The sequence below is a fragment of the Cololabis saira genome, chromosome 19 (genome assembly GCF_033807715.1).
Source record: "Cololabis saira isolate AMF1-May2022 chromosome 19, fColSai1.1, whole genome shotgun sequence".
NCBI lineage: Eukaryota > Metazoa > Chordata > Actinopteri > Beloniformes > Belonidae > Cololabis > Cololabis saira.
The window spans coordinates 3,746,653-3,774,201 of record NC_084605.1 but is presented as its reverse complement, the minus strand read 5'-3'; the positions used below and the strand labels follow the sequence as shown (position 1 = coordinate 3,774,201).

The following is a 27,549-nucleotide window of genomic DNA, read 5'->3' as shown; positions in this document are numbered from 1 at the left end:
ATTATGCACTTTGAGAAAAAAGTGGAAATGTCGAGAAAAAAGTGGAAATGTTGAGAAAAAAGTGGAAATGTCGAGAAAAAAGTGGAAATGTCGAGAAAAAAGTGGAAATGTTGAGAAAAAAGTGGAAATGTCGAGAAAAAGTTGAAATGTCGAGAAAAAAGTCAAAATTTCAAGAAAAAAGTTGAAATCTCGAGAAAAAGTCGAAATGTCGAGAAAAAAGTTAAAATGTTGAGAAAAAAGGAAAGGAAAAAGGAAGAAAAAAAGGAAAAAAAGAAGAAGAAAAAAAGGAAAAAAGAAAAAGCGAAGAAGAAAAAAGAAAAAAGAAGAAAAAAAGAGAAAAAAAGAAGAAGAAAAAAAGGAAAAAAGAAAAAGCGAGGAAGACAAAAGAAAAAAGAAGAAAAAAAGAGAAAAAAAGAAGAAGAAAAAAAGGAAAAAAGAAAAAGCGAAGAAGAAAAAAGAAAAAAGAAGAAAAAAAGAGAAAAAAGGAAAAAAAAGAAGAAGAAAAAAAGGAAAATGAAAAAGAGAAGAAGAAAAAAGGAGAAAAAGAAGAAAAAAAGAAAAAAGAAGAAAAAAAGAGAAAAAAGGAAAAAAGAAAAAGAGAAGAAGAAAAAAAGGTAAATATCAGAATCATTTTGAAGCAAAGGGAAGCGGAACCTTCTGCTCGGCGGTTTTTGTTCCGGCCGGCGGAGCGGCGGACCCTGATTTGTGCGACACCGGCTGCTGCTCCGCTCCGTTACCGACGTCTCTGGTCGCTGGTTCGAGTCCCTAAAACCCGCGTTTATCCGAGCGGCACCGGCCTGCCGGCGGGGCGACATGTCCGACAACATCGTGAGTCCCGGGCTGCGGGTTCGATTCCGCGGGGGCGGGTCCGGTTATCGATTTATTGATTGATTTATTGGCTCCGGGCCGCTAGCCGCTAACGTTAGCATGCGGCCTGCTCGGCTCTTTCATTAAAGTTAAACTTTTTAACCGAAAACTAGGATTAAAATCAACGTTAAAGTCTTAACTGAAGACTAAAAATTTAACTTAAATTCTAAGTTGTAACTGACGAGTTAAATTAGAATAAATGTAAACGTTAAAGCTGATTTAATTAATTAATTGAATTAAAATTATCAGTCATATAAATTAAAACTCGCTAATTAAACTTAGAAATGAAGGTTAAAAGTTGTTTAAAATGAAATAAAACAACAGCAAGCAGTTTTTGCTTTGGGAATAAATAATAATAATAAATAAATAAAATAAATTCTCCGTTATTAGGATGACGTCAGCAGTTTGGTCACGTTTTATTTTTATTATTATTTGTAGTAAATAAGTTTAATAAATGTTGGTGGTGTTGGGGGTTGAAGATTTTACCAGAAACTTTAACTGTGTTTTGTTTTTTCTGCACCGTCATCGTGATGATTCAGGGGGGATTATGTTTCTGCACCGTCATGTTTAACATTGATACACTAATGGTTAATAACATTAGTGTGTGTGTGTGTGTGTGTGTGTGTGTGTGTGTGTGTGTGTGTGTGTGTGTGTGTATATATATATATATATATATATATATATATATATATACATACATACATACATACATACATACATACATACATACATACAGGACTTTCTCAGAAAATTAGAATATTGTGATTTTCTGTAATGCCATTAAAAAAACAAAAACGTCATACATTCTGGATTCATTACAAATCAACTGAAATATTGCAAGCCTTTTATTATTTTAATATTGCTGATCATGGCTTACAGCTTAAGAAAACTCAAATATCCTATCTCATTTCGACTTTATTCTTGAAATTGTATTTTAGAGTCATAAACAAAGCAGATTATTGAGAAGCAACGATTATATTATTCGTAAATTCAAATGTGCTTAAATTCAGAGATTTAGTGGACCTTAAAACAGCGCAATTTATGTTTAAAGTCAACAATAAAACACTTCCTGATAGTATTCAAATAGTATCCAGTATTACAAATCAACTGAAATATTGCAAGCCTTTTATTATTTTAATATTGCTGATCATGGTTTACAGTTTAAGATTAAGATTCCCAGAATATTCTAATTTTTTTAGATAGGATATTTGAGTTTTCTTAAACTGTAAGCCATGATCAGCAATATTAAAATGATAAAAGGCTTGCAATATTTCAGTTGATTTGTAATGAATCCAGAATGTATGACATTTTTGTTTTATTTTATTTTTGCATTATAATAATTGATTGCTGCCTTTTGATCTTTTTATTACAATAAACCTGGATCACTTTAAGAACTAATTCAACTGACTTTTATTTTCCCCTTTTGAGTGACGCATCATTAAGCGGCCTCAGCTGCCTTTTTTTGTTCTTACATACATATATATGTATATATATATATATATATATATATATATATATATATATATATATATATTTTTTTTTTATTTATTTTTTTTCGTAGGGGTTGAAGCTTTTACCAGAAACTTTAACTGTGTTTTGTTTTGTTTTTTGCATCGTCATCGTTACTGTTGCCCCTACATAACCCCCCCAAAAACAAAACAAAACAAACCAACAGGAGCTAAACCAACAAAAAGAAAGAGAATAAAAGAAAAAGAACAATTAGAGGAGGTGTCCAGAAATGCTGGAATAATAAACTTTTTATTGAGAATTTTAGGGATTTAGAACATACAGACATTCAGCCAAACATTTATACACAAAAACTTGTGCAATACAGTATACAATATAAAATGATATATACCGGTATGTATAAATGAATGATATAAAAATATCTTTATACATATATTTTACTAAAGATGTTTTTTTTAATGATGGAAACACCTTTTTTCTGGTTTTTCTGTTGTTGTAACAGCTCTGCTGTATCGTGAATGAGGCGGCTAGCTCAGTTTACTTCTGACTTTAAAAAGATAGCTAAATAAAGACTCAGTCATTGTGAATGTTAAATATAATATTCAGGTAAAGAAATATTATTTTAAATGCAAGTTCATTTTGAAACCATGCATTGTGCAAACTTAATGAAGTTGATATTGACCTACTTTTAATAAAACACGCCATAATGACAAAGCACCACTTTCCACCAAGATTTCCTTATTTGAATATTATATTAAGCATTTCAGTCCATAGTAGCCAGTTTGATGTTATAAATAAGCAACTAAAATATTAACCATAAGCTCCTTTTATTTAAGACACATCTGTGCATTAAATCAGCAAAACAAAACAATCGCATAAAATTATAGGAGGATTAGAAGTTCATCTGAAATGCAAAGTCCTCATTTAGAGATTCAAATGAAAAAAGTTTCAGGCCAATCCTAGAAGCCTAATGATGTAAACAAGTCCTCTATAAACGGAGGTTAATAACAAATAATGTGACAAACATTATCACTGTGCAACACTGGCAAAAAATCCAAAGTAGTAAAAAACATCTTCAGAGGAAAAAAAGAGAAGAAAAAATTAAAAAAGAGGGAAAAAATATTAAAATAGAGGGAAAAAATATTAAAAAAAGATGAAAAAAGAGGAATAAAAAGGGTTAGGCAGAGATTAACATGTACAAACATTGTCCAATGAATCATTAACCAACTGAAAAGGCTCCCAAGCATCTGAAACTTTTATTACTTAACAAAATGCAATATGTAACCATGTTAGATTCACTTGCCGTCCAGAAGTACACTAACTACTTTCCCCCCCCTTTTTTGAAATATGACCGGGGGCCACATAAAAGCTCCTGGCGGGTCGCAGGTTGAATATCCCTGGTGTAAATGATGCTGACCTCAGACTCTGTTTGGTTCCAGATCGTTAGGGTTCAGTCCCCGGATGGGATGAGGAAGATCTCGGCCACCAAGAGGGAGACGGCAGCTGCTTTCCTCAAGAAGGTAACGGGTGCAACATTTAACCGCTTCAAAGTGGCAGATTAGATTAGATCTTTATTCGTCACTGACTGCGTTTCCATGCATCAATAAGCCTTTTAAAACCCGAATATTATCAATAACCCGGTTTGGCACGGCCATGTAAACACCAATAACCCCTTTGAATAACCCGAATTTACTCATATTCCGGTTTTTAAAAACCCCAATATGAGCCCTGGGTTACTCCTTTTAAAACTGAATATTGGGTCATGGAAACACCAAACAGAATATCCCCATCAAACAGAACAGGAATTAGTTTTCTGCTCATGCTCTGTTCACAAGGAATCCTGGTCTTTTGAGTCCAGCAAGTTCTTCTAAACACGGAGAAACCAAGACCAGGAGGAGACTAATCACTTCATAAATGTAATGAAGGATATGAACATTTCTGCATTTGTAGACGGTAGAAAGTACCGGGATAGAAGATTTACAAGAAGGTGAGAGAAAAGTTGCACGAAGCAGCATTAGTTTTAAATTTGGATACAGGAAGAAGAAGCGGAAATGACGGGAATTGTGTCATTCTTTTTTCTCTTTTTTCCCTCTTTTTTAAATGTTTTTTTCCTCTTTTCTTTTTTTTCCCTCTTTTTTCCTCTATTTTTTTTCATCTTTTTTTCCTCTTTCTCTTTTTTTCTCTCTTTTTCAGCTTTTTCTCTTTTTTTCCTCTATGTTTTTTCCTTATTTTCATCTTTTTTTCCCTTTTTTTCTCTTTTAATCTTTTTTTCCCTTTTTTTCTCTTTTCATCTTTTTTTCCTCTTTTTTTTTCTCTTTTCCTCTTTTTTTCCTCTATCTTTTTTCCTTTTTTTCCTCTTTTTTTCCTCTTTATCTTTTTTCCTTTTTTTTTCCTTTTTTTCTCTTCATCATTTTTCCTTTTTTCATCTTTTTTTCTCTTTTCCTCTTTCTTTTTTTCATTTTTTTGATAGCCAAATTTACAAGAAGGTGAGAGAAAAGTTGAAGCAGCATTTGTTTTGAATTTGGATCCAGGAAGAAGAAGCAGAAATGACACTAATTGCATCATCATGTTCTCCGTGCGTCGCTGGTTTGATCCAGATATCCCAAATGATTAACACCATGTAAACGGAATATTCCCAATGTCTCAGTAACCGGAATATTAGCAATAACCCGAATTCTGACTGCATGTAAACGTAGTCACTGTTTGTGTCATGTTTGTCCTACTACCGAAACCATATTAAAACAAAAAATATATTTCCCTGCCCCATCTATTTTCAAACATTTTTGAAAAAACTCCAGGTAGCCACTAGAGCGGCGCTAAAGAGCCGCGGGTTGCCGACCCCCGTACTAACTAAACTTGATCTGCAGTCCTGCAGCATTGCAGCAGTTTCTCATCAAACATTCATGTGTCCTGTGAAGGTTGGAGGAGCAGCTTGTTTCAGCTGCTGCTGGAACAGACGTTAGTTTGTGTTTCTGCTGCAGGAAAGTAGAAGATGTTTTGGTTTATTGGTACTAATGCTGCTCTCTTTCTCCCGCTTCCATAGACTCATTTACTTATTTATCCTCCCATTTATGTGTTTATTTGAGGTCTGTGGGGCGTTAATGACTGATGCTCCTTCAGGTTCCTTAAATCTTTTCATATTAAAGGAGGAAACACCAAATCCCCTGTTATGTGTCTGAGAAAAGCTTTTATTTCCTTAAATCTCAGAAACACTTAACCATCCCAGCAAGGCAAGAATGGTCTCTAGTAATACGTGACATGAAACTGACTCAGAAACACGTGAAATATCTGAATGAATGAATTAATGCATCATTATATGGGTAAGAAACCCTACCTATATCATTGTTTTTCCTGTCATTTTCAATAAACGTATTCATCTCTGTCTCCTCCAGGTGGCTAAAGAGTTCGGCTTCACCACAAACGGGTTTTCTATTTATGTAAACCGGAACAAGACGGGGGAGATCCAGTCGCAGAACAAATCCCTGAGTCTGCTGAAGATCAAGTAAGTGAAGGGAAGTGATTTGAGTCAGTGTTATCAGGGCGGCAGCGGTTCCTTAAAAAGTCTTAAAATGTCTTAAATTCCATTTTTGCTAAAATAAGGCCTTTTAAACGTCTTAATTTGTCTTAAATCTCAATCCAAGGCAGGGCTCCAGACTAACTTTTTTCACTAGGAGCACAGTAGCCCCTAACTGAAAATTTTTAGGGGCACAATCAGAAATTTTAGGAGCGCACATCGTTTATCGACACGCTAACCAAATGTTTACATTTCTACTACATTTCAGTGTATTAGTAATACGTATTTCATAATAGATTAATGAATTACCACAATGTGCTGTTTCAAATGCAGTGTTACATTTTATTGTGCATTTTTAAAGATGCCGCAACATAAAGTAAACTGACAGCACCATTGCTGTCATTATATATAAAAAAAACATACATTCACATGATAAAAAAGTGCTTGGTAACAAAGTGCTTCGTAACCTTTCAGCCATGAATTTAACTGTTAAACACAGTACTGTACAAATGTACAAATATTGGGGGTACTGGCCAATAACATTTCCCTGTTGTGTCTTTACTAAAACCCTGAACTTACACCAGTCGACCAAATTCACTGCCTTCACTCAAAAAACTAAGGATCTTACCAAGAAATATTCTTATTTCTAACCTAAAAATGCCTTTACACCTGATAACACACATCACTTAAAAGGTTAGGTGTTTTTCCCACGTGTTAAAATTTAACTTTCATTTGTGTCAAGCAAATTTAAGCAGTGTTCAAAATAAAATGATGAGACCTGCTGTATTGGAGCACATTTTCTTTTAGGTAAAACTGTAGCGGGGACAGATGTTTAGAGAAACCTATGTATGTACCGGGTGAAGGCTGATTTATGGTTCCGCGTTACAACAACGCAGAGCCTACGCCGTAGGGTACGGTGTAGGCTCTGCGTTGATTTAAGGCGGAACCATAATTCAGGCTTTATGGGAACATATCGGGGAACAACCAGAAGAATATAGAGTGGATTAAAAATAAAAGTTAAGCACTGAGCTACATGTGTCTCCCGTCTGGGCCATTGCAGACTCATTGCCTGAGCATGATGTTACTAAAACCAAACATACCCGCCGCCTCTTTCTTCTAACTTTATGTGCGCGCCGCGGCGGCAGAGCGTTGTGTCGCATTAAATGTGGTCCGGGCGTAATACCTGCTTTGAGCTGATGAAATTAAACGAAAAAAATAAATAAATAAATAGATCCCCCGACTCATTCCCTTTCACACTCATTGGCCTGCAAATATGGGGGTTCATTGAGGCACTCCTTCCACGTTTAACGTGTAAAAAAAAAAAAAACACTGGCAAATTTACTGGTTGCACGTGTGCGAGTGGACATGAAATTCAGTCGCACATACTCAAATTTTGGTCGCAAAATGCGAGCATTTGGTCGCAGTCTGGAGCCCTGCAAGGGTCTTAATTTTAGAGGGAATGTATTGAGTCCTCCTTAAAAAGTGAATTTCATCGTTTTGAGGAGAATCTCCTGCAGAGGATCTAAGGCCCTCTCCCAATCCCCCCCTAGTCCTACTTTTCATCCCTACCCCTAAATTTTGCGCGTTCCCGTGAGGGTAGTGGTTCCCAATTCCTCTTTTCACCTAGGTGGAGTGAAGAAAACTAGTGTAGTGGTTATGAATCTGTCCCTACGGAGCGAGGGATTTCAGATGCTCACTAGCTGAACTAGGGCCAGAAACATTTCCCAGAATGCTTTTCGTCGTCATTTACAGACTGAATCAAAAATAAAAACATGGCGGACATTTCTTATTTTTTAGTGAATAAAATCAATATTTTGAGTTAGTTTCTGCATTAAAATGCGTTTTGATTACATTTCTAGCGAGAAATATATATTTTACTTTCATAATATTCACTCAGTGAATGTACATAATCACTCGTTTGCCCGTTGTTGCGAAGTCTTTTTCAAACCTTGCCAGAATAAAGGCTGATTTGTGGTTCTGCGTTACACCAATGCAGAGCCTACATAGGTTAGGCGGCGCGTGCGCCGTACGCTGTACCCTACGCCGTAGGCTCTGCGTCGATTTAACGCGGAACCATAAATCAGCTCCCGAGCCGGCAGGCTGTACTCGGAGCAAATTTCTTAACAGGCGTAGCTACAACTGTTAGATTTCATCTATTAAATCAACATTTATTTTCCTAAATGATTTATTTCAGCCAGCTGTAATTCTCCACAGAGCTGCAGGTTTCTCCCCGGGACGACGGCGCAGGTCGACCCGGCGATCACGTCTGTACTCCGGCTGCTGCTGCTCCGAGCCGGCGGCTCTTCTCATCCCAAAACATCGGGTCAAATTTCTTAACAGGCGTTATTTGGATAAACTGAGCCCAGGTTGGGGATCTTAACTAGTGATGCACCGAAATGAAAATTTGTGGCCGAAACCGAAACCGAAAATAATAATAAACACTTGGCCGAACACCGAACAATACCGAACATGGTTCTTCGCACTTTTTCATTTATTTTGCCAATTTTTTCACCATTGCATAAATCAAATAAATTTGATTTAGGCTTTTAAAAGAAAAACATCTTTTACAAAATTACAAGGTAGAAAACGTTTGTTGAACATAAAAAACTGAACATTTTTTAATTTCCCAGCATTTCTTAAATATTCCAGCAAAGAACAATAACTTAAAATAAATAAATTAGCAAAATACATTTTTTGGCCATCTTTGAGCTTACGTTAGGCTTAACTGACTGAACATTGTAACATAGGCCTTAAAACAATAAAAATGCATTAAAGCGCTCAGGGTTTTTTATCATTTCAAATGATAAATCAAACTTGTAGCTGAAAGACTTTGCAGATGTTTCCCCTCTAGATATTTGAGCAGAACATTCATTGCAAACAGCCATTCTTGTATTATTCTTTGCCACTCTAAAATACTTCCACACTGCTGACATGTTTGCACCACTTCACTCCACGCTCTTCCACGTTTGATTTCGTCATCTAAACGCACCTGTAATAGATTGATTTATATTGTTTTGGTTCCACCTGCTGGTGAATGTTAGGTTAAATTTTTATGTGGTTAGTTTTTGGTTGGCCAACTATTTATGTGGTGCGCAACAGTTACGGAGCGGCCAGTCTATTTATATTACAACGCCGTTATTAATTGTTCGGTTTTTTTCCCACTTATTCCACCGAACACCGAAAGTGTTTTTTTGCTATTTTCGGCCGAACAATTTCGGTTACCGAACAATCGGTGCATCACTAATCTTAACGGTTACTTTTACGCCTGAAAAAATATTAAAACTTAATAAAGTGGCATATTAACAGCACTACAGCTGAAACTAAAACAGCTTTAGGCTCTCAGCTTCCTGATTTTAGGGGTGGTGCTGAAAGTAGGAGTAGGGGGAGTATTGGGACAGACCTGGGAAGATTTCAAGTCCCTAAAATCTGTGGCTTCTTTTTTAGGGCTAGTGGTAGAAAGTAGGGGGTGTATTGGGATTGGCCCTAAATCTGTGTTGCCAGGTTGGGCAAGTTTCAGGCTGGAAAATATATATTTGGGCTGCTTTTCCTGGTTTTTACTAAATATTTAGGAGAAATTATTAACTAAAAAGTTTCCATTATTGCAGAGAAAAGTAGAAACTTACACAATAAAGTCACTGATATTGGATTTGCTTTAATATACTCAATCTAATTGCAGTCTTTGTCTGGAGCCTGAACTTCATTTGGCTTAATTTACTTATGACTTGAAATTTAATAGGAATTTGATAATTTACGGTTTTAACATGGATAATGTTTGATTCAGGCTGGTTTTTCAGTATTTGGGTTTTATGTCACATTTGGCCTGGAACCTGTCAGATCTGGCAACCTCGACCTCAGCACTGGATTTCTTAGAGACTTGTCTTTTTGGTATAACATTTTCTTTGAAAATGGTGTTAAAATGTCTTAAATTTACCCTGGTGAAGCCTGTAGACGCCCTGATGCATCTCTGTGACATTTTCATTCTAGAAATGTATGGAGCCAAATCAGGGCCGAAAGTTTTGCTAATTTGAAAATAAAATTTGAACCTGAAATTTTTTTTTTTTACAGTTTCAGTTTTATTTTTTTCAGTATCAGATCTTTTTTTCAGTTTCAAATCTTTTTATTTCAGTTTCAAATATTTTTTTCAGTTTCAAATATTTTTTTTTCAGTTTCAAATATTTTTTTCAGTTTCAAATATTTTTTTTTCAGTTTCAAATATTTTTTTCAGTTTCAAATCTTTTTATTTCAGTTTCAAATATTTTTTTCAGTTTCACATCTTTTTTTTTCAGTTTCACTTCTTTTTTTTTTCAGTTACAAATATTTTTTTCAGGTTCAGACTTTTGGCCCGGATCTGGCGTGGGGGGCGTGGCATCAACTGAGAGGGGCGTGGCATCATGAGTGACAGCAGAACAGAGAAGGCGGGGGACGTTCCTCAGTCCTGTTGCCTTCAGGAAACGTAGGTTGCAGAAGTTATCAGTAGAAGTATGATTCAACACTGTATATACACTATATTCACGTGATTGGCAGTGGAAAAAACTGATATTAGTGACACATTTCTGTTTAAAAAGCTGTTTTAGACCGTATTTGGCACCAATCGCAGTATAAAAGCAATAAACTATGCCAGACTGTACAGTACAACAGCCACACTTTAAAGTTTGACATTTCCCACTTCCACATACTACCAAGTACGGTCTAAAACAGCTTTTTAAACAGAAACGTGTCACTAATATCAGTTTTTTCCACTGCCAATCACGTGAATATGGTGTATATACAGTGTTGATTCATACTTCTACTGATAACTTCTGCAACCTACGTTTCCTGAAGGCAACATGACTGAGGAACGTTCCCCGCCTTCTCTGTTCTGCTGTCACTCATGATGCCACGCCCCTCTCAGTTGATGCCACGCCCCTCTCAGTTGATGCCACGCCCCTCTCAGTTGATGCCACGCCCCCCACGCCAGATCCGGGCCAAAAGTCTGAACCTGAAAAAAAAATTTGTAACTGAAAAAAAAGACGTGAAACTGGAAAAAAAAGATTTGAAACTGAAAAAAAGATTTGAAACTGAAATAAAAAGATTTGAAACTGAAAAAAAGATCTGATACTGAAAAAAATAAAACTGAAACTGTAAAAAAAAATGTTCAGGTTCAAATTTTATTTTCAAATTAGCAAAACTTTTGGCCTTGATTTGGCTCCATAGAAATGTGGTTATTTACATCACACAGTTCACCAGCGCCGTGATTCAAAGTGCTTTACAGAGACAAAACAATAAGTAGGATTGGTGTCGAGTAACGAGCGTTTCAACGTCTCAGATGGTTCGAATCCCGCCTAAAACCCGTGGAATCTTCGTAATGTCCCAGTACAAGTCTGAGCCCCTTCTCGGGCTTTTACTTTGAAAATTCATCAGCCTCTCTCTGTTTTCCTGCTGCTGGTGTCGTGTTTGGACTCTGTGGTTGTTTAAAAAATGACAAATACTAACAATCTACGATATACGAAGTATCAAGCAGAAATCCTGATGTATAAAGTCTCTCCGTTAACTTTGCCCAGACATTTTCATCATTATTTTGAGTTTCCTACTCCACAAGAAGAAAGACTGATTTGCATATCCCCTTCTTACGGAAGAGAATCAGGGCCAGGCAGGAGAAAAATAATATTTTAGAGGAGGAAGATTTTTTTTTTCATCATGCACTTTGAGAAAAAAGAAGAAGAAAGAAATGTCGAGAAAAAAGTCGAAATGTCGAGAGAAAAAAGTCAAAATTTCATGAATAAAGTTGAAATGTTGAGAAAAAAGTCGAAATGTCGAGAGAAAAAAGTCAAAATTTCATGAATAAAGTTGAAATGTTGAGAAAAAAGTCGAAATGTCGAGAGAAAAAAGTCAAAATTTCATGAATAAAGTTGAAATGTTGAGAAAAAAGTCGAAATGTCGAGAGAAAAAAGTCAAAATTTCATGAATAAAGTTGAAATGTTGAGAAAAAAGTCGAAATGTCAAGAATAATGTATGAATGAATGTTGAATGAATAATGTTGACTTTATTCTCAAAATTTCGACTTTATTCACGAAATTTCGACTTTATTCTTGAAATTGTATTTTGACCTTTTTCTCAAAATTTTTACTTTTTTCTCGACATTCCGACTTTTTTCTCAACATTTCGACTTTTTTCTCGAAATTTGTACTTTTTCCACAACATTTCGACTTTTTTCTAGACATTTCGACTTTTTCCTCGACTTTTTTCTCGACATTTCAACTTTTTTCTCGACATTTCAACTTTTTTCTCAACATTTTAACATTTTTCTCGACATTTCAACTTTTTTCTCAAAGTGCATAATAAAAAAAAAATCTTCTCCTCTCAAATATTTTTTCTCCAGCCTGACGTAGTATTGTGCTTATATGGTTTTGTGAATTCTAGTTTTTTATTTTTTCTTGTTTTTAGGAGGGAGGAGTCTCTTATAAGCCCTTGGGGTTTTTATGATATTTTATAATGTTCCTTTTTATGAGTGGAAACAATAAATACAATCCAATAATCCCTGGTCTGGTCTGGTGTGTTTTCAGGCATGGGGACATGCTGTACCTCTATCCCTCTGCCGCTGCTTCCTCCTCCTCCTCCGGGGAGGTGATGGACACCAACACCTCCCTCTCCGTTCCCTCCATCCCGTCCTCCTCCTTCTCCTCCTCCTCCTCCTCCTCCTCCTCCTCCCTCATCCCTCGCTCCTTCTCAACGCTGCAGGTCCAGGAGGACGAGATCGACCAGTTTTTAGCCAAGCAGGACGGCAAGATCTACCGGAACAAAGACCCGCAGCTGTAAGAGACTCGCCAGATCCACATAAACAAACTAAATACAAACTAAAAACAAACTAAATACACGCCCAATCCACAAAACTAAATACACTCCCTGAATATGTTACACACCTGCTTCATCGTCCCATTCATCACTTATTGTGTGGAAATCTGGGGAAATACACACAAAACAGTCACAGACCCCATTTTTATCTTAAAAAAAAGAGCCATTAGAGTCATAAACAAAGCAATTTCGAGAAAAGTTGAAATGTCGAGAAAAAAGTCAAAATGTCGTGATTATTGTTGAAGCACAATGTCAAGAAAAAAGTCGAAATGTTGAGAAAAAAAGTAAAACATTTTGTGAATAAAGTCGAAATTTCGACTTTTTTCTTGAAATTGTATTTCAAATTTTTCTCGGCATTTCCACTTTTTTCTCGACATTTCCACTTTTTTCTCGACATTTCCACTTTATTCTTCAAATGGTATTTTAGAGTCATAAACAAAGCAGATTATCGAGAACCAACAATTAGATTATTCGTAAATTCAAATGTGAATTTTCAAATTCAGAGATTTAGTGGACATTAAAACAGCGCAATTTAAGTTTAAAATCAACAATAAAACACTTCCTGACAGTATTCAAACGCTCTTCCTACACCTTTTGAACCTTGGTTTTAGTTAAAATTGTATGTAGATAGATAAATAGATAGATAGATATACGGTGGCTGAGACCCACCATTGCTGAAAATAAATGTAAATGCTGCAAACAGAAACAAACCCCGCTGCAAATAAAAGAAACCTCACTGTAAATTTAAAAAAAAAACGAAGCAAATAAAAAAACCACAACGGAAGTGAATTACCGGGGACAATTTTTGCCGATGCACCGGTGTTGCACATTAAAAATTACACGTAGCGACGTTGAACACTAACTTTTTCACTTATTTTCTCGTTCGTTGTTCTTCTTATTCCTCGCTCTTCTTATTTCTTCCTTTTCACTTACGTCCTCTTCGTCTTCTTCTTCTCCTCACGTAAAAAACACCGGTGCATCAGCAAAAATAGTCCCCGGTAATTCACTTCCGTTTTTTTTTTTATTTGCAGCGGTGTTTATTATTTTATTTGCAGCGGGGTTTCTTTATATTTGCAGCGTTTCTTTAATTTGCAGCAAAGGCGGGTCTCGGCCACCGTACAGATAGGTAGGTAGGTATATATATTAGGGCTGGGCGATATGGACCAAAAGTCATATCTCGATATTTTCTAGCTGAATGGCGATACTCGATATATATCTCGATATTTTTTCTGTGCCTTAATTGGGGTTTCCCCCAAAGCATTATAGCATAGCATCTCTGTTAGCATCTCTGTTAGCATCTCTGTTAGCATCTCTGTTAGCTTCATTTTTTCTGAGGCAAACCCTTAAAAAAACAGTCAGTTTTAATACAAAGCCTCGTGCCAAATGTCACACAGGTTCCTTTATTAACAGAGGTCTGCACAATATCAACATGTATAAAACAAATGAAATAAAAATAAACTGCCTGCATATATAGAATAAAAATGCTTCTTGAATAAAATAAAACAAATATCCCTTTCCTGCATAACAATTAAATTAAAATACACTGTAATTAATACAATGTAGACAGTAACAGGCAGACTTTTCCACTGAGGTTGACAGTTGTGCAAATAACAAAACATTTGTGCAAATCTCAAATAAAACATTCAAGTCAATTTGTCACAAAATAAGCTAAATCAAAATCATTTAAAAAAAAAAATGTAAAAAAAAAAAATAATAATTTTTTTTTTAAAAATCGATATAAACGATATTGTCTCGTACCATATCGTGTTTGAAAATATATCGATATATTAAAATCTCGATATATCGCCCAGCCCTAATATATATATACATATGTATATATATGTGTGTGTGTGTGTGTGTGTGTGTATATATATATATATATATATATATATATATATATATATATATATATATATATATATATGTGTGTATATATATATATATATATATACTGAAAGAAAATTATATATTTTTTTTAGTATTTTACTGATGATTTACACCTGTACTTTGGGTTATTTGTGTTATGGAAATTGAAAGGACCAATAAACTAAACTAAATCCAGACTTCAGAAAGCTAATGTTTCTGCTGTTTTTGTGCAGGTGTCACCACGGAGCCCTGGGGAAGTGTGTCCACTGTGTACCGCTAGAGGTAACGGAGCAGCAGCTGCTTCTTTTTGACAGGCTGTGGTTTAAACATCATAAAAACCTCCTGTCTGTTTCTTCCTCTCAGCCTTTTGATGAAGACTACCTGAACCACCTGGACCCGCCGGTCAAGCACATGTCATTCCACGCTTACCTGCGCAAGCTGACCGGAGGAGCCGACAAGTGAGTGCTGCTGCTTGTTTTCCTGCTCCAGACCAGATGAGACTCTGGGAGGAAAATATAGCCTATATAAAACCTTTTTATAGAAGGGAATACAATTAATAAGATGTCTTTGGCTCGATTTTTGGGTGTAATTGTCGACGAAAAATGTTGTTGGAAAGATCATATTGACTCTGTTCTTCATTATGCTCCTTTTATCATATTTTTTATGATGTCTATTTTAACTATTATTTACAGAAGCGTATTGCATTCACTTGAGAAAAAAAATTGTGCTCTGTTTTTCTGAATTATTAAAACTTTTCTCGGAATTCTGATATAATTATTTCGTTAATTTAGAAAAACAGCATTTTTTTTCATTAAAACTTCTCGGAATTCTGATATTATTATCTCGTTAATTCAGAAAAACAGAGCAGATTTTAATTTTTTTTTATTTTTCTCGGAATTCTGAGATGATTAACTCATTAATTCAGGAAAAAAACAGAGCTTTTTGTTTTACATTAAAACTTTTCTCGGAATTCCGAGATAATTATCTCGTTAATTCAGAAAAACGGCAGATTTTTTTTTTCATTAAAACCTCTCGGAATTCTGATATAATTAACTCATTAATTCAGAAAAAATGCTTTTTGTTTTTCATTAAAATTTTTCTCGGAATTCTGATATAATTATCTTGTTAATTCAGAAAAACAGAGCAGATTTTTTTTTTTTTATTAAAAATGTTCTCACAATTCTGAGATAATTATCTCGTTAATTCAGAAAAACAGAGCAGATTTTTTTTTCTCAAGTGAATGCAATACGCTTCCGTAATTATTTAACCATCTTGTGTTTTTTTTATCTAAAGTATTTCTTGTTTTACTGTCTGAAGTGTATCAGAGAGGGGAGGTTTCTGACCTCTCCAGCACATTTTCTTTTATGTTATTATTTTTAATTTAGAATTTTTTTTTATTTTCTCTAAACGCATTCCAATGTATTTTTTTCTTTTCTTCTTTTAAAAATGCAAATAAATAAATCAAATGAAAGACTTAGACCTGAAGCTGCTCGTGTCTCCTGCAGGGGGAAGTTTGCAGCTCTGGAAAACGTCAGCTGTAAAATCAAGTCCGGCTGCGAAGGTCACCCTCCCTGGCCGGAGGGAATCTGCACCAAGTGCCAGCCCAGCGCCATCACGCTCAACAGACAGGTACGACAAACCGTTCCTACTGCAGAATCAGACTGGAACTACCACCTCCTGCTAGGGCTGGGCGATTTTGGACAAAAATAAAATCCCGATTTTTTTTTTTTTTTCTCTGAAAACCCGATTTTCGATTTCGATTTTTTTTGGTAAAACTACAAAAGACAATGGAATAAATTGTTTCAAATATATAAAATATTTATTTTTAAAGAAAAATAGCAAACAAATGTCCCTATTGGGAATGAAGTGCAGTTGAAAGATACTGTAAGAGTTTAGTAAAGTGACAACATTTACAATTTTCTTGACCAAACAAAGATGACTAGACGAGCTCTGTCTGTAATGCAGCCAGTTGCAAAAAAGGAAAATTGATTTTCCGATTTTCCTTTTTTTAACATCGATTGTGATTAATAAATCCGATTTAGATTTAAAATCGATTAATCGCACAGCCCTACCTCCTGCCCAACAAAGTCCTGCCCTACGAGTGTAGGGCCAATCACGTCATTTTCCAAACATCGGTATCAGACAAAGTATCGGAACATGCCTAGTTATTAATGTTTTTAATATATATTAATGAAATCGTTTTATAATTAACAATACAGACAGTTGATGTGTGTTTTATTATAAGATATTGCTTTTTTCTATCTATCTCTCTATCTAAAACTGTTTAATAAACTAAATTATTAAGGATTTTATATATTTATTTTATATATTATGCTTTCTATTAATCGAACAACAGAAAAATAATTGTTAGACTAAATCGTCCAATTACTCGTTAGATTAGTCGACTGATGAAAGAATAAAATAAATAATTAATTTAATTAATTATAAAACTAACCGTCCCCCCCCACCGCCCTACTGAGAGCTGCGTTACTCCTGCAGAAGTACAGATTAATCATTTTATTTATTTACTTCTGCAGAAGTACTGTCACGTGGACATGTTAATTAAATTAATTAATTAAATAAAATAATCGCTGGGTAAAACTATTTATTTCTTCCTGCAGAAGTACCAAAATCATGTTAATTAAATTAGTTAATTTTAATTAAATAAATAGAATAATGGCCTGGTTAATCCATTTATTTCTTCCTGCAGAAGTACCAACATCGTGTTAATTAATTTTAATTAAATAAATAAAATAATCGCCAGGTTAATCTATTTATTTCTTCCTCCAGAAGTACCAACATCATGTTAATTAAATTCATTTTAATTAAATAAATAAAATAATCGCTGGGTTAATGTATTTCTTTCTTCCTGCAGAAGAACCAACATCATGTTAATTAAATTAATTAATTAATTATAATTAAATAAATAAAATAATCGCCAGGTTAATGTATTTATTCCTTCCTGCAGAAGTACCGGATAACCATTTTATTTCTTTCTTCCTGCAGAAGTACCGTCACGTGGACATGTTAATTAAATTAATTAATTTTAATTAAATAAATAAAATAATCGCTGGGTTAATGTATTTCTTTCTCCCTGCAGAAGTACCGTCACGTGGACAACATCATGTTTGAGAACCACACCATCGCCGACCGGTTCCTGGACTTCTGGAGGAAGACGGGCAGCCAGCGGATGGGCTACCTGTACGGCCGCTACACGGAGCACACGGACATCCCGCTGGGCATCCGGGCCGAGGTGGCGGCCATTTACGAGCCCCCCCAGGTGAGGAACCCCCCCTCCCCCCCCCCCCCTTAGAATAACATAACATAACATCTACGAGCCCCCGCAGGTGAGGAGACTACGGTGGCCGAGACCCGCCATTGCTGAAAATAAAAGTAACGCTGCAAACAAAAAGAAATGCCGCTGCAAATAAGAGAAATGCTGCAAATAAAATGAAAAAACGATGCAAATAAAAAAGTCACAACGGAAGTGAATTCTTTCTGACTATTTTTGCCGATGCACCGGTGTTGCACATTAAAAATGACACGTAGCGACGTTGAACACTAACCTTTTCACTTATTTTCTCGTTCGTTGTTCTTCTTATTCCTCGCTCTTCTTATTTCTTCTTTTTCACTTACGTCCTCTTCGTCTTCTTCTTCTCCTCTCACGTAAAAAACACCGGTGCATCAGCAAAAATAGTCCCTGGTAATTCACTTCCGTTGTGGCTTTTTTATTTGCGTCGTTTTTTTTTTATTTGCAGCAGCGTTTGTTTTTATTTGCAGCGGCGTTTGTTTTTATTTGCAGCGTTTATTTTATTCGCAGCGTTTCTTTTATTTGCAGCGGCGTTTCTTTATATTTGCAGCGTTTCTTTTATTCGCAGCGTTTCTTTTATTTGCAGCGGCGTTTGTTTTTATTTGCAGCGGGGTTTCTTTATATTTGCAGTGTTTCTTTTATTCGCAGCGTTTATTTTATTTGCAGCGTTTATTTTATTTGCAAAGCGTTTCTTTATATTTGCAGCGTTTCTTTTATTTGCAGCGGCGTTTGTTTTTATTTGCAGCGGGGTTTCTTTTATTTGCAGCGTTTCTTTTATTTGCAGCAGGGTTTCTTTATATTTGCAGCAGCGTTTGTTTTTATTTGCAGGGTTTATTTTATTTGCAAAGCGTTTATTTTATTTGCAGCGACGTTTCTTTTTATTTGCAGCGTTTCTTTAATTTTCAGCAATGGCGGGTCTCGGCCACCGTAGGAGACCCCCGTTAGAATAACATAACCATAACATAAACCAACTTTGTTCCTCTGCCCCCAGAACGCCACCCAGAACAGCCTGGAGCTGGTGGACGACCCCAAAGCTGCCGCAGTGGACGAGATCGCCGCCAAACTCGGCCTCTGCAAGGTCAGTATCCTGTTTTCATTCAACAATGTCCTACTTTTATTGTTGCAGTTATCACAGGGCGCAGCGGCTCCTTAAAAAGTCTTAAATAAGGCCTTTAAATGTCTTAATTTGTCCTAAATCTCAATCCAAGGTTCTTAATTTTTGAATTTCAATATTAGAGGGAATCTATCCGGTCATAATTAAAAACCTTTCTTATATTTTGGAAAGGAAAGGTACGGAAGCGTATTGCACTTGAGAAAAAAAAATCTGCTCTGTTTTTCTGAATTAACAAGATAATTATCTCAGAATTAGACCAAAGAAAATCAAAAGCAACTAGATATAAATAAGAATGAACACTTCAGGTACAGTGGAGTGAGTTTATAAAAGGAGGTTTTCGGAGAAAACAAGATCTTTTGATGAGTTTAGCTGAGAGAACGGTGGAAGGTTCAGCCGTCCTCGTAGCTTTATCGTAATTTACTGTTGGTTTTGGGATGAAACTTATTCCTGTGATTCTCTCTGGGTAGCAGGTGTCACTTTTACCACGCTTAACCATTTTAAGATAAATAAATAAACACTTTCGTGGTTGTAGCTGCTGCCGAGTCGACTTTGTTTTGGAAGTACGGATCGGATTTCTGCCAGTTTGGGGATAAAATACACTACAAGTGTTCATTTTTACTAAAACAATGTTTAAAAATAATAATCCAGTGATTTAAATGTTGATACAAGGCAGTAAAAACTAGGATTTTCCATCGATGTGAACGAGAGAGAGACGGCTGTTTGCTCCAACCGGATAAACAGGATTATTCTGATTGGCCGGTCAGGGACCAATCAGAAGGCTGAGAAAGGGTCAATTGTACTTTTATTTTATTTTTTATTGCTGCCCACGTTGTGTTGAAATAACGTGGTTTAATAATTGCTGGTTTTCAGGTGGGCTGGATCTTCACCGACCTGGTTTCCGAGGATACCAGGATAGGAACAGTCCGCTACTCCAGACACCAGGTGAGCTCAGTCTGCAACAATCTCACTGGTATTGGTCGATAATTTAACCTTTTATTGTCTCTTTCAGGGGGTTTTGTTGTCCTTTTTAAAAATCCGTCCATATGTACTTTAAGGTTATGTTTTTAAATAGCTGAGGATATTTTATGCGTAATCTTGCCCTGCCTAATTTTTTCCGTTTTCGGTGTTTTACGGTTTTTAATTTTTTTAAATTTGTTTTTTCAGCATTTTATGCAAATGTAACCCCAAGACAGTTTATAAAGTAATGAAATATAGACAATTTATGCAATTATAACTGAAAACTGTAATGTTTTCATGCTTTTTAAAACATATTTAAAGGCAAAAACATGACACTAGTTATTCTCATGTCCAACAAAATATTCCTTTTTTGGGCATAAACAAAAAAATACCAAATTTATTTGTATGAAATAAAAAAACTAAGAAATAAATACTCTATAGTTAGTTATTATAAATATTTGTTAAATGATTAGTGAATGGGGGTAGGATTAAATGAGTTTACACTTCTTCCTACTCCTTTTTGCACATGTAAATTAAGATATTAAGTGTTAAAGGATGAAATTCTTAGTTTTTTTGTTTTTTTTATTTGTTTTGTTTATCCTCTCTTTTAATTGTTGTCTTTTACATGTACAAAATAAAAAAAAATCAAATCAAACTCAAATAGGCCTTTGAATATCCATTTAAAGTGCAAAAAAAAGAAATTGCAGCAGTCCATGCAGTAAACAAATCATTTTAGTTCGTCTTATTTATTCAGTCACCAGACACGTTTGTCAGGTGTGTCATGATAACAGAAGAAACTAAATTAGTTATAGTAAATGTAGATAATATGAACTTCATGGAACTAATATAACATTTTGAAATTTAAGCTGAAATATCGAAATCGCTGAAAACCCGACTTTTATGCAAATTTCTGTTGCCAGTTCTGTTCTATTGCAGCGTTTTCAACTAAATTCTGTTTTTTATTCTCTGAATCCTCGATTCCACGGTCGCGGATTCGGCTAAACGTGTTTTCCGCCCCATACGGCATACATATTATAAGACGTATTATAAGAGTTGCATTTCTACCGCTACAGGAAATTCAAAAAAAAAAACAGGAAGAAAAGTACTGTAAGTCAAACTTTATTAACAAAATAAAAACCCGCTCTCTGAAAACTTTGTTGGCTGCCAAAACAAATGCGGAGGAAAACTTTTCTAGTTCATTTCCCAAATCCCTCGAAATCTCCTTCTTCTGTGTCGGGACGAAACAGCAAATCCCCCGACTACAGTAACAAAAATTACCGTAATGGTCCTAGAAAAGGCTCTCGGGTATTTTATGCTTATAGTGTGGAACATACGGTACATGTGAGGTAAACGTTGTTTCTTCCGACAGGACGCGTACTACCTGAGTGCAGAGGAATGCATCACGTCTGGATACTTCCAGAACCAACATTCAAACCACTGCAGACTCTCCAGAGACGGATTCTTCGGGTCAAAGTTTGTGACCGTCGTAGCAACAGGTAGGACGTGTGAACATACACGTTTTTTATTTGTGTGTGTGTATGATTCCTCACCCTCCTACCTGTTTATACCTGTATCCCCCCAGGTGGGCCGGACAACCAGGTCCACTTTGAGGGCTACCAGGTGTCCAACCAGTGCATGGCTCTGGTCCGGGACGAGTGTCTCCTTCCCTGCAAGGACGCGCCGGAGCTCGGCTACGCTAAAGAGTCCACGCCCGAGCAGTACGTGCCCGACGTCTTCTTCAAGGTCAGTACATAAATAATAATATAATTAATCAGATAATACCTCTGAACTCGTCCCGATACAGGGTTCATACGTTTTGAAAAAACCTGGAAAAGTCATGGAATTTGAAAATGTAATTTTCAAGTCCTGGAAAAGTTTTGGAAACATAAGTTCACCCCAAACGTTTTGGAAAAGTTGTGGAATGGAGCTTTTTCAAAAATATTTGACCTTTTTTTTTTTCCTTTTTTTTCTTTTGTTTTTCCTTTTTTTTCTTATATTCTTTTTTTTTTCTTTTTTCCTTTTTTAATCTCGACATTTTGACTTTTTTCTCCAAAATTTTGACTTTTTTCTCAACATTTCAACTTTTTTCTCGACATGTCGACTTTTTTCTCAACATTTCAACTTTTTTCTCGACATTTCGACTTTTTTCTCAACATTTTGCCATTTGCCTTCATTCTAAGGCTTATACAAGACTTTTTATTTCTTGCAGCTCCAAACATTCGTTTTTTTGTGTTTTTGGTCCAATATGGCTGTAAAACATTTTGGGTTGCCGACCCTTGGTTTAAACAAATGTTTATTTTGTATAAAACCATAATTGTCATTAGATCTCCACTGTGGTGACTTTTTACATAGTTTTATTCCTATATTTCATTCATACATTGTTTTAGAGGTCATGTATAGTCATGGGAACTTGCTGCCAAGTCATGGGAAAGTCATGGAAATGTGTTGGTTAAAATGTGTATGAACCCTGCAGATGTTGACGTCACTCTTCCATCTCTTTCAGGATACAGACAAGTTTGGAAACGACGTCACGTTTCTAGCTCGGCCTCTTCCTGTGGAATACCTCATCATAGACGTGAGTGGCACTTCTTCCTGTTGTTGGGGTTATTTACCGGTACTCTAGAGCAGGGCTCGGCAACCTGCGGCTCTTTAGCGCTGCCTTAGTGGCTCCTGGAGCTTTTTCAAAAATGTTTGACCTTTTTTAATTTTTTTTTTTTTTTTCTTTTTTCCTTCTTCATCTTTTTTCTTCTTTTGTCCTTTCGACTTTTTTCTTGACATTTCTACTTTTTTCTCGACATTTTTACTTTTTTCTCGACATTTTTACATTTTTTCGATATTTTTACTTCTCGACATTTTGACTTTTTCTCGACATTTTTACTTTTTTCTCGACATTTTGACTTTTTCTTGACTTTTTTCTCGACATTTTGACTTTTTCTTGACTTTTTTCTCGACATTTCGACTTTTTCTCGACATTTCGACTTTTTTCTCGACATTTTTACTTTTTTCTCAACATTTTTACTTTTTTCTCGACATTTTGACTTTTTTTCGATATTTTTACTTATTGACATTTTTACTTCTCGACATTTTGACTTTTTCTCGACATTTCCACTTTTTTCTCGACATTTCGCCATTTGCCTTCATTCTAAGGCTGATACAAGACTATTCATTTCTTGTGGCTCCAGACATATTAGTTTTTTGTGTTTTTGGTCCAATATGGCTCTAAAACATTTTGTGTTGCCGTCTCCTGCTCTAGAAGTGTTTTCCTTGGTAAATAACTTGTTTTTTAACCTCAGATAACCACAACGTTTCCAAAGGACCCCCAGTACACCTTTACCTCCACGCAGCGCTATCCCATCGAGAACCGGGACATCATCGGTGAGACACAAGTACGTAATTCCGGCTCCGCCTGGATCTCCACGTTTGTTCTGCTGGTTCAGAAAACTCACAAATGTCTTTATTCACACGGTGATTATTGGTAATAATCACTGATCAGATGCTTTAACTCGAGATCAGCGTGTCCTGAACTGTTATGTAGCTCAGTCTTAGCACAAAGTAGTAGTTTTATATTAATAGGCAATAGGGCTGGGGATAGAATTAAATGTCAAGTATCAATTCCGATTCTTAAGATTTAGAATCGATTATCAAGATTCGATTTGATTTGATTCCGATATTGATTTGGGTTAGTGCTATTAAAACTGTTTTTTTAGCTGTTGCATGAATTATATGACTGATATGAACAAACAGTCGTATGAAATCGGTTTTATTTTTCCCATTTTCAGTCCATTTCGGTTTTTAATTTTTGAGAATGTGTTTTTTTAGCATTTTATGCAAATGTAACCCCAAGACAGTATATAAAGTAATGAAATATAGACAATTTATGCAATTATAACTTTTTTTTTAAAATTATATTTATTGGGTTTTCAGATTTAACATGACATATGCATAAATGATGGTTTACATGCCCATATTCACCGAGAAAAGATAAGACAAAACCAAGAACTACTGAAAAAATATATAAATGAATAAATAAAAATTCAATAAAATTAAAAATATAACCCTGCGTTTCCTATAGAGCTGATGTGTTGAATATTACATTTTCTTTATGAACTTCTTGATTGGTGACTTTCAAGGTATTCAATAAATTGTCCCCATAACTTAAAGAAACTAATTTATAACTGAAAACTTTAATGTTTTCATACCTTTTAATCATATTTAAAGGCAAAAACATGGCCCAGTTATTCTCATGTCCAACAAAACATACCCTTTTTTGGGCATAAACAAAAAAGTACTAAAAGTTGTAATGATGGAAAAAAATCGATCTTTAGACATACGCATTGATTTTTAGGAATTAATATGAGAAAGGGGTACAAGAAGCTAGAACCAGAACCAGCCCTGGAACCGGTTTGGTGTTTTTTTCTGTTTATTTATCCCATAAGAAGTTATAAACCGCTTCATCGTCTGCAAATATTATATCTTTTGGTTGGTTTACTGTAACATTTGGCTTTGATAGTTATTTCAGGAACCAAAATAATCTTTAAAGTTTGAAGAGACAGGCCTGTTTGGACCAACTACCAACCTACTTTCACCAACTCACTAAGGAACTTTGTTCTTTTCCTAGGATTTCCACAGCTTAGCCACGTACCTGTCCCAGTGTTCCTCCACGACATTCCGGGACATCGTGTCGGACTTCCATCTCCTTCTCTTCCTGGTCACCAATGAGGTCATGCCTCTCAGAGTGAGTCCTCCTGTCTTATCAGCTCCGACCTCCAGAACACGCAACACATCAAACTAGAAGCTCGTGGAAAAACGGTTCCTCCTCTCACCTGGTTCATCCTCTCACCTGCTTCTGTTTGTGTTTTTCCTGCAGGACAGTATCGGGCTGCTACTCGACGCAGTGAAGACGTCCAACGAGGACTTGGCCCAGACGTGGAAGAAGTCTGAGCAGTGGGCGACGATCGAGCAGCTCTGCAGTGAGTTCACGTTAAACCGGAGTCTAAACCCGCGGCTCTTTAGCGCCGCCCTAGTGGCTACTGGAGCTTTTTCAAAAATGTTTGACCTTTTTTTCCTTTTTTTCTTATTTTTTCTCTTTTTTTTCTTATTTTTTTAAATTTTTTCCTTTTTCTTTTCCTTTCCTTTTTATTCTCGACATTTCGACTTTTTTCTCGACATTTCCACTTTTTTCTCGACATTTCCACTTTTTTCTCGAGATTGTACGTCAACATTATTCTCGACATTTCAACTTTTTTCAAGTGTATAATGATCTAAAATATTATTTTTATTTTTCTCCTGCCTGGCCCTGATACTCTTCTGTACATTTAACGCTCCAAATTTCCAGGCAGATGTTTTTTTTTACCCTTTAATTTCTTTCCTTCCTTCCTAAATGCATTTCCCTTGTAAAAGTTGATTTGATATAAGACTAAAACAACTACTAGAGACCCTGCAGATCGCTCTGGACCAACCATACACTAACAATCTTTGGAGTCTCACTGAAAGATCCTGAAACGTTAATGCTGAACAGGAGTTTCCTCTAGCGTTTAAATGGCCACGGTTACATGATGTTTTTTAATTCGGAATTAATTATTCAGAATTAAATCATTCAGAATTTTTAGATAAAGTCGAAATGTCGAGAATAATGTTGAAATGTTGAGATTAATGTTGAAATACAATTTCAAGAATAAAGTCGAAATTTCGTGAATAAAGTCGAAATTTCGCCTTTTCTCAACATTTTAACTTTATTCACAAAGTTTCGACTTTTTTTCTTCGGCAATAATTTTCATTCGAAATTAGCTGTTTACATGGTAATTTTTACTCATTTTACGGCTTTGGCATCGGCAGGCTACAGTTTAAAGTTTAATTTATTCCTCTACACAACTCGAAATGTCGAGAAAAAAGTTGAAATGTTGAGAACAATGTTGAAATACAATTTCGAGAAAAAAGACGAAATTTCGTGAATAAAGTCGAAATTTCGCCTTTTTCCTCAACATTTCAACTTAATTCACGAAATTTCGACTTTTTTTTCTTTGGAATTAAGTTTAATTCGAAATAGCCATTTTCATTGGGAATTAGGTGTTTACATGGTAATTTTTACTCATTTTAAATCGGATTTAATTTTAATTCGGACTGAAAGAGGAATTAAACTCCCCATGTAAACGTATAAACGTGTGTTCTGTTCTGCCTCTAGCGTAAAAAATGTGTGTTGTGTTTTTCAGGCACGGTGGGGGGGCAGCCGTCCAGCTCCCAGGGCTACGGGGCCAGCGGGGGCCCCTCGGTTCCCGCGCCGTCCTCAGCCATCTGGTCCTGCCTCCACTGCACTTTCATGAACCAGCCTGGAACTGAGCACTGCGAGATGTGCAGCCTGCCCCGCAGCTAAGCCCCGCCCCCTTCACCCCCCGGCCCCGCCCTGAGTCCTGCACCAGGCCCGGACCCCCCGGAGCCCCCCCGGGGCCCCCTGGCCCCCCACGTCACTCCCGGCTCGCAGGCGGCTGCACCTTCACCTGGTTCCCCGAGTAAAATTCAAATCAGACTGATTTTCATTTTGTATCTCGTCTGTCGACGCGGCAGTTTCTTGTTTTTAAGCACTTCTTCTTTCTGAGGCCCCGGCAACCAGGACCCCTCCCCTCCTCCTCACGGCCCCCCGGGACCTCCCCGGGGCCCCTGGGACCCCCCGGGGGCTCAGGACAGCAGCAAACACCTCTCAACGGGGAAAGTTACTTTAATTTAAATGTGTTTTTTCTTCTTTTGTGTGAACAGATTGTAGCAGAAACCTTAAGGTCCTGGTCCTGGTCTGGGTCTCTGAGGGGCCCCGACAGTCCAATCCCCTGTCAGGCCCCAGATGGACGGAGAGAGAGAGAGGTTATATTTTTAGTGATGAGTTTGCCCCCCCCCTCCAGATCCGTATTTAACTTCTCCGGAGACGTTTCCCTGGTTTTTGCTTGGAGTCGTTGAACTTGAGCAGCAGGATATGTAGCTCCTCAGCTGGCGTTTCCACGGTTACCTGTGACCCGTAGCTCCTCCCCCGCTAACATCCAGACGGCGTCAGGGATGTCGAGCGAAGGGGAAGCAGATTCTCTTCCTCCGTCTCAAACCCGGCTGAGCTTTTTAACACGACGCTCCCGGACGTCTCGAAAGACGAGCTGCACGTTTATCGGCGGTGACCGACTTCCTTCCAGCCGCTGGGACGAGTCAGGACGTCTCAAGATATCTAGAGACGCGTCAAGGTGTCTAAAGATGTTTCAAGGTGTCTAGAGATGTTTCGAGGTGTCTAGAGATGTTCCGCGTTTTCTAAAGACGTTCCGCGTTTTCTAAAGACGTTCCGCGTTTTCTAGAGACGTTTCGCGATCTCTAGAGACGTTTCGAGGCGTCTAGAAATGTTTGGAGGCGTCTAGAGACACATCAAGATGTCTTCTTCGGGTTAGGGTTATGGACGTATCGGTGTCAGCAGGTTCCCCGGTAACCGACCCGTCAGACGGAGCAACAACCTGGTCGGTTAAACGTCCTCCATCGACCAAAACGTCCTCACGTCTCTAAACAAAGATCGTGTTAAAGAGGACGAGCTGCTCGTTTCCTTCAACCAGCCGTCTCCTGATTCAGGCCGTCGGTCTCCATGACGACAGACCAGGTCCA

General features: G+C 36.6%; 1 protein-coding gene across 1 annotated transcript; it reads left to right on the top strand.

Moving 5' to 3' along the window:
- The first annotated feature begins 712 nt into the window (after positions 1-712).
- Positions 713-27,549, top strand: nploc4 (NPL4 homolog, ubiquitin recognition factor). Its single transcript, XM_061709076.1, has 17 exons — positions 713-828; positions 3,774-3,854; positions 5,727-5,836; positions 12,391-12,639; positions 14,779-14,827; positions 14,909-15,003; positions 16,051-16,174; positions 17,646-17,825; positions 18,847-18,933; positions 19,840-19,911; positions 21,296-21,422; positions 21,509-21,669; positions 22,430-22,501; positions 23,220-23,312; positions 24,545-24,661; positions 24,794-24,896; positions 26,136-27,549. Exons 1-17 carry the CDS (start codon positions 814-816, stop codon positions 26,294-26,296), a joined length of 1,896 nt encoding a protein of 631 aa, XP_061565060.1. The 5' UTR covers positions 713-813; the 3' UTR covers positions 26,297-27,549.

Coding starts and splice junctions, on each gene's coding strand:
- nploc4 (XM_061709076.1), top strand. Junction 15,004..16,050: donor CTGACCGGAGGAGCCGACAA/GTGAGTGCTGCT, acceptor TGTCTCCTGCAG/GGGGAAGTTTGCAGCTCTGG. Junction 22,502..23,219: donor TGGAATACCTCATCATAGAC/GTGAGTGGCACT, acceptor TTTTAACCTCAG/ATAACCACAACGTTTCCAAA.